Source organism: Notolabrus celidotus, chromosome 9 (genome assembly GCF_009762535.1).
Source record: "Notolabrus celidotus isolate fNotCel1 chromosome 9, fNotCel1.pri, whole genome shotgun sequence".
In the NCBI taxonomy this organism is placed as follows: Eukaryota; Metazoa; Chordata; class Actinopteri; order Labriformes; family Labridae; genus Notolabrus; species Notolabrus celidotus.
Genome location: NC_048280.1, coordinates 30912214 through 30919656, shown reverse-complemented (window position 1 = coordinate 30919656; position 7443 = coordinate 30912214). Strand labels below are relative to the sequence as shown.

The following is a 7443-nucleotide window of genomic DNA, read 5'->3' as shown; positions in this document are numbered from 1 at the left end:
GGTATATTAAAAATAAATGATAAATGAATGAAGAAAGAACATGAGAGTGGCTATTTGCCATGCTATTTTGCAATACTAAATCTCCATACATGGGGTAAAACCTTTGGATATGTTATGATAACAAAAAAGGAGCCTGATGCTGAAATCTTCTCTGACCTAGAAAAACGACTTAGTACTTGTACCGGACGATTTGTTGACCTATATTTCTGAACCTGTGCTTAATCGTCTTTGTGACTTCCAATTCTGAGATGTTTGTGGTTTGGTAGCCTGATAATAACCTCTAAAGTTATATAAGTAGCCCTTTTGTTTGATATAAGGTGGTCGCTAGCATAAAGTGGTATAGCATTAGTGATCATCATGTTAGCTGTAGAAAGTAGCTGTTTGGAATGGTACTGTTGTTATGATGTCTCATTATGACAAAACAACTGTAGAATTCCGAGGGGTATAAATAAGACCACCGGTCAGTTAAACCTTCACTGCAATACTATTCACTGACCCAGTTAGTTGAAGATCTCCTTGTAGTATTTGTTTGGAAAACCTTTTTAGTAAAATGTCTCAGAGTTCAGCCTCATCGCGCCGTCTGTCGGCAGATAAAGACTGTTTGGTGAACGACATCATCATCAACAGCACCAGTTCTTATCTCGTCCAGGACTTCATCGGAAAAGGATGCTTTGGCAAAGTTGCCAAGTCCGTGAATTTATTCACAGGAAAGGACGTAGCTCTTAAGATTATAACATCTGAGGACAGCAGAGCCTAAAAAAGAGAGGTATAGATCCTTCAAGTCTTTTAAGTCTTTTTTAAGCACTTTGAGTGGTCAGACAGACTAGAAGAGTGCTATATAAGTCCATTTTACAGAATGATGTTTTGTACTTTGTGATGTATTTTAAACAGTGTAGTTAACACAGAGTCATTTTCTTTTTCTGTAACAGCTCAAAATGCTGGAGGCTATCCATTGTCTTGACCCAGTCAAGACAAATGTGGTTCATTTCCTTGAGACGTTTGAGCACAGAGGTCTGACCTGTCTGGCTTTTGAGAAGCTGGACAGAAACCTGTTCCAGCTTTTGATGGACAGACATGAGAATCCTCTGTCGCTCAATGAGATAAGACCAATTGCACATCAGGTAAAGAATTTGTGTCTAAAGATGAATAAAATAATAAAGTGAAACAGATTTGTACTTCATAAAGAGAACATGTACTTTGCACCTGTAAACCTCTGCACACTTGTCAGTCGTGTCTGTAAGCCTCTTCATGTCCTCTTTCGTCCTGCAGCTGCTGACAGCTTTTGATGCACTTAAAGGAATTGGTGTCATTCATGCTGACCTGAAGTTGGATAACATCATGCTGGTGAACCATCAGAACCAGCCCTTCAGAGTCAAGCTCATTGATTTTGGTCTGTCACTTCACACCAGTGAAGTGAGGCCGGGTCTGAAGGCACAGGGTATCGGGTACAGGTAGGGGCATTCTGCAAACTTCATGTTTGTGCAGATGTTTGTTCCAGCTGTGGATGATCACACAGAGGTTATTTCAAGCTTTCTGACACATGTCTGTGATGATGTATTTTCAAACAGAGCACCTGAAGTCATCCTGGGCCTCCCCTTCACAGAGGCCATTGACATGTGGAGTCTGGGTTGTGTCCTTGCAGTCCTGTACCTCTCATGTCACCTGTTTGGGGTACTCTGTGAGTACCAGCAGGTAAGTGACTCATTACATTGTCATTTGATTGCACAGATGGTGAAAAATTGTCCCAGATAAGTAGAAACCCAACCACAGATGTGATGTATCATGGTTATTTATGATCTGTTTTAGATGAGGAACATCGTTGATGTCCTGGGTCAACCAGCTGACCACCTCCTTGATGCCGGCAGCTTCACTAATAATTTCTTCAAGCTGAACCGGCATTACGACTACCCAAAGTGGTGGCTTAAGGTATTCTGCTTGTCCCTACACTGTTGCATTATTTCAGCTGTAACTGAACAAGATCTTTTTCTTCAGAATGAGCTTGAAGGACAAAGTATCTGACATGTACTGTATGTTTGTTCCTGTAGACTCCGATGGAGTACAAGCTGACCACTGGGCTTGAGCCCAAAGAATGTGAAGGGCTCTCAATCATCTGGATGAGATTGTTACAGTAAGTGAGACATTTTTTAATGAGTGAAGAAAGAGTTAATAATCATTTACTCTGCATAAACTAAACTTCTGATTTGGTTTCAAATGTAGATCGTTTCAGAAATAAAGGAGTGCATAGAGCTTGAGGATAAGAGAGCTTTCCTGAGCCTCTTAAAGTGTCTCCTTCAGACTGACCATGAACAGAGGATCAGTCCTGACAAGGCCCTGAAGCACCCGTTCATCTTGATGGTGCACCTACAGGAGGAGCTGGACACCAGCATGTAGTAAGTGACCATTGTGCCAACCAGGTTGCATAGACACTTGCCTTGATGAACACTGACACTCTGAATACTAATCATTGCCTGATTTTCATGTTTTTCTCAGTGTTGATGATTCATACGATAAAATGGATCTCAGCCAGAGTAATGACTCCGATGAGGAGCTGATATTTGACTCTGAAACAGAAGAGCTGAAAGCTGGAGAAACTCCAGCCTGTCCTCCTGCAGATGCTGCAGGATCAGCCTCCCCTGGCTCCTGTGAGGACACCTCTGATGGTGCTACAAGCTACAGATGCCCCAACTGAGGACCAATCAGCTGTCAGCTGCTGTGCAGCACAGGAGGACAGTGAGGAGGATACAGAGGAGCTGAGGTCGGCCACTGATGGGTCAGCAGTCAAAGAAGAGACTGCTGAGGTGAAGAGGAGCTCTCTGAGGAGAATCAGAAAGTTCTTCAGCCGGGCCATAAGGACTGTGTTTAGAATAAAAAAGAAATCTTAAACACAACACCTTTGACAGCCTCTGCTTCTTCTACCATTGAAAAAGTTGATTGAAATACAGCATTCACATTTTAAGCTGAAGTCGATAAATAAAAAGAATGACTTGATTTGTTTGTGTGACATTTGACTAACTGATGAATTCAAAAAGGTGTTTAAAGTTTAGTGTCAGGTGATGAAAACATAAAGTGATGTTTATGCTCATATGTTTAGCATGGGTGTTTTTTTTTCTTACAGGCTAAAGTTTCAGTATCTAGTCAATACACTATACTTTCATTTTTATTTTCATTTGTGTAATGGCTTTTTTGTTGCCTTTCCAAAAGCATCTAAGCAATATTGAAATTCCTGGTTTGAAGTGAATTACATCCGACTCTTTGCTGAAAATGTGAACAAGCTTCACAAACAGACAGAGGCTGTTTTATACAAATAAGAGACTTATTCCTGAACCCCGTGAGAGCTGTGCTACAATGTGCTGAGCTTCTCCCTCCTTGGTTTAGGGCTGACCGACACTAACTCAGCTACTCTGAAATCATCTATGTCTTTGCAGCAGCTCTAAAACCTTCCTAAACACACAGAGAGAACCTGAGATGCTGTCTTAGTTTAAACAAAGGTTCACTGTATTATTAAAAGCTTTGTTTACCATGCTAACAGCTAGCGACCAGGTCCTGTCCATCTAAGCCTAATTTACAGTCACTAAGTATTCCAGGTTAATATATGAGGTTGGCTGGTTGCCTTAGAGGTGTTATTGTTGTTTGAGACTGACAGGCTGATACAAGTGATCCATCAACTTTTTATTGTCTGTTGACTTTGCTCTGTCGCATTTATTGTTAAAGTATTTTTTGTACGCCCAGGTAGAGTCGATTCGTGGCAAACACTGGATGTTAATTATAAAGTAACATCATATTGCAGACACCAGCCTGATGAGTAGGCTGCCTCTTGCAATTACTTGCATAACATTGCACGCTATGAATGATGAGGACTTACGCTGTGCATGTTCTGTGCATAGGGAGGGGGCACTGTTTGTAAGTGCACGGTCCTGTGACCAAAACAGCTACACTGGTTATTTTTCTGAACACATTATATTTAGTTGTACAAAATTCCACAATGAATTGTGGAAATGCTAAGTTATTATTGTATGTGCATACAATAATTATAGCCTTTCCAATGAGTTCAGATGCACATTGCCACCATAAAGCCTAAAAGAAATAACTCTTTTAATCAAGTCTTACTTTAATCTAGTCATACTGTTGTGTTCTAGCTGCTCTTGTATTCAGACAAGGTGCTGTAATCAGCAGAAATATTATTTTTCTTATAAGGCAACAGTCTCAGCTAAAGAAAAGAATATGCAGATTTAAGTCTTGTTATTGACTTAATCCAGGAACAATTACGGGGGCCTGGGACAATGCAATTCAAGAAAACAGTCTTAAAGCAAAAAAAAGTAAGAGTTATATTAGCGGATCTGGATCACAACAAGAATCATAAGACTCATTTTCTTTCAAACTTGCTGTTTGACAGAGTTCATCAAATTATTACTTTAAACAAAATAAACCCTGAGTTCCTGACCTTTAATCAAGGCTAACAGATTGAGGGGACTTAATAAATAATAAAAGTAAAACAAATCCGTTCACATTTGTATTTTGTGCTTTGTAAATAAAGTAAGTTGCAGTACAGTACTCTGACTTATAGAAACTTGCTTATGCTTTGACAATTATTTGAATAGCTTGAATAATTATTATTATTTGTCAAGTAGTACTTTTTTTTACAATTGGTTCTGAGGAAATATAAACTAGGAAACAAAAAAATGCCATCCACTAAACTTGAATTTATTGCATGTCTGACAACTGTACCAGTAGATTTAAAATATTCACTAAAGAAGGTAAATAATCTGTACTTTTTCTCCCCAAACATTCAAGTTCTTCAGCTTTAGTTATTCAACCTTGTTAATATAATGAATATCATTATCTCATGGGAACAATCATTATTTGTGTGCACAAGAATATCCTGTGCGCACAATTAAAAATAATGGGACCAAATATCTTTGGGACTTTGTTACTCTAAATCAGTCTGTTAAGAATCCTCATAATCAGATCAAGACTCAAGACAAGATCAATCTCACACTGAAGAGAGTCAAGTTGTGCAACTCGTGTTTGGGACCTCCTCTGGGACTCTGCAGCACCATGAAGAGCAGGATCTCCTAAACCCTCCAAGAGTAATGATAACTCAAGACCAAGAGAGAGGGGACATTTAAGAGTGGGTATTCAAACCTTCATTGTTGAACCCGGACTTATTAGTGTGAAGATATGTAAGGGTGACAACAAGAGTCAGGCAGAAATTCTAACTTTACCTAAAAGATGTTATAATTTGTATTAAATAGAAATACATCCCTCATCATGAAGAGACAAATCCACAGAGAAGGAATTTGTACTCCAAGGAGTACCTTAACTTTGAAGCTTTTTGTGACTCAATGTTTTGGTTTTCTTCCACATCAATAAAAGCTTTGGTTCTGTCTTAACACCTCATTATATATATATAATATATATATATATAAAGTTTAACTTTAATCCTACTCTTAAAAGTAGGAAGTGTACATGCTCCCTGAACCCAAACAAGTGAATGATAGAAAGGATCCTCGTGAAATGCCTCCCATACTAAATTTGGAAACTTTGCTCACACAAATTAGCCAGAAGTCTGTGAGTGCTGTTCTTGGATGATAATAAGGAACAAGTTCTAAATAAATGTCGGTACCTGACAGTTAATGTTTAGTTGAGAGGAAAAATAACTGTATTCAGACTTGAGAGAAGGACAGCTCCTTTTAAAAAGTGACATGCATTGAGAAGCAGCTTGAAATCATGACTTCACTTATTTTTGCACAAATCAGACCCAGACTTTAGAAAGCATTTAGTGAGCTGACATGTTCACTGATGTTGAATTGCTAATAGCTGTCACCAAATTGGTCCGCCCAAGCCTTGTTCAGGATGGAGCCATTATGTACTAAATCCAGTCTGAGTTGACCCCAGCTCTGCCAAATCCAGATGAGTCCTGGTGGAGTTTGGTAGAAGTATGCAGCTCTAGAGGAGAGAGGGATCCTTGAGAGGGAGTCCAACGAAACCTGATGTAGCCCGGCTGTGATCTCATTCTCTCTGTGTATATGTACACACATACTGTATGTACTCACTCAGCGTGTATACAAGTTCAGTTGAATTTAGTCCAGCTGCAAGCTCAGCAACATGTGTCACAGCTACTTTTGTGTGAGTAGAAATACGTATGAGTGTGTGTGTGTGTTTTCATGTGTCAGCGACCTGTGATTAATGACCCACAGCCCTGCTTTCTTCTACTTCCTTCCTCTCCGGTTGTGTCACACACATCATCACACCTCACTATAATGGATGTCGGCAGACGGCTGTAGCAGCTCCAGCCTGGCCTCATGGATACAACAGACCATAACATCCTGCACATGCAAATACACTGACACATTTACATTTAAAGCTGCACAGGGATGTTTTTGCATGTCAGTAGCAACATAAAGTGACATCAGTAAAATTTTCTTCTCTGACCTGAAGCGGAGGTCAGCTTTGTGATGGTCCACTTCTTCACTGGGTGCTGTTTTAAGAGACCTTTCAACAGTTCACATCAGAGAGATGTGAAGCTGACATGCATTGGAAGAGGCTTCGGGAGTTTCTTTTTTTTAATAGAGAGAGTGAAAAGTGTTTTCATACCATTAGGATAGAGAAAGTATCTTTATCTCAGGGGCTAGTTCAACATTTTCAGAAATGAACTTCTTGGGCTTTATAAAAAACAAACTACAAGGTTTTTTTTTTAGCGTTATTCCTTAAGAGTACTTACTTCATTAAGAACTTGAAGTACTTTCCTTTTACCCATTATCTGGAGTGCAGCATCCACAGTTCATGCGTATAGGCCCACTCAGATGTAATTCAACAACATTGTAAATGAAACTTTATCTTGAAAAATTAAGTTTAAACAGAAAATTGAAAAATAATGCTTCAACCAACTACCAAATATGTCTTCAATAAATACAAGATAATAAATAAGTTAGACAAAACACATATTTTTAAAGATCCCAGCTTGTCTTCCAAAGGGCTGAGACAGGCACTGACACATTTGTGTTTATTTAGCTAACACCTTTTTGGATAAACTCAGAATTAACCTAAAAAAACATATCTCCAGCTCTGGATGTCTATCCATCAGTCATTGCTGCTGCAGAAGATTCCACACAAGTTGTGCACAACAGAGCTTTAGCTTGTTCAGAAAGGGCTGGTATGACATTATTGCAGAAATGTGAAAAGCAATAGTGGAAAGTACCTTTAACATGTGTTTAAATCCTGTTTCCAAAAGCTGAGTGTGGTCGTAGATCTGCTGCTTTACATCGATGGCATTTATAATCGCTCAGAATGACCAGCTAAAGGCTGTTTGAATACCAGAGGGAGCTGAGTTTGCACTATGGTGTTTTATCTATTTTATCTATTTTTACAATATTCTTGTACTATATGTTATATACTATACACTTCACTATGTACTTTATACTATACGACACGGTTACATACTAT

General features: G+C 39.0%; 1 protein-coding gene across 1 annotated transcript; it reads left to right on the top strand.

Annotated features, from left to right (window-relative positions):
• Positions 1-475: 475 nt before the first annotated feature.
• Positions 476-2888, top strand: LOC117819256 (homeodomain-interacting protein kinase 1-like). Its single transcript, XM_034692536.1, has 8 exons — positions 476-766; positions 930-1121; positions 1270-1451; positions 1569-1692; positions 1807-1926; positions 2046-2128; positions 2218-2390; positions 2491-2888. The coding sequence occupies exons 2-7, from the start codon at positions 936-938 to the stop codon at positions 2231-2233; spliced, it is 711 nt and encodes a 236-aa protein (XP_034548427.1). The 5' UTR covers positions 476-766; positions 930-935; the 3' UTR covers positions 2234-2390; positions 2491-2888.
• The last annotated feature ends 4555 nt before the right edge of the window (positions 2889-7443 follow it).

Coding starts and splice junctions, on each gene's coding strand:
- LOC117819256 (XM_034692536.1), top strand. CDS start 936: ATGCTGGAGGCTATCCATTGTCTTGACCCAGTCAAGACAAATGTGGTT. Junction 1,693..1,806: donor TACTCTGTGAGTACCAGCAG/GTAAGTGACTCA, acceptor GATCTGTTTTAG/ATGAGGAACATCGTTGATGT. Junction 1,927..2,045: donor ACCCAAAGTGGTGGCTTAAG/GTATTCTGCTTG, acceptor TTGTTCCTGTAG/ACTCCGATGGAGTACAAGCT.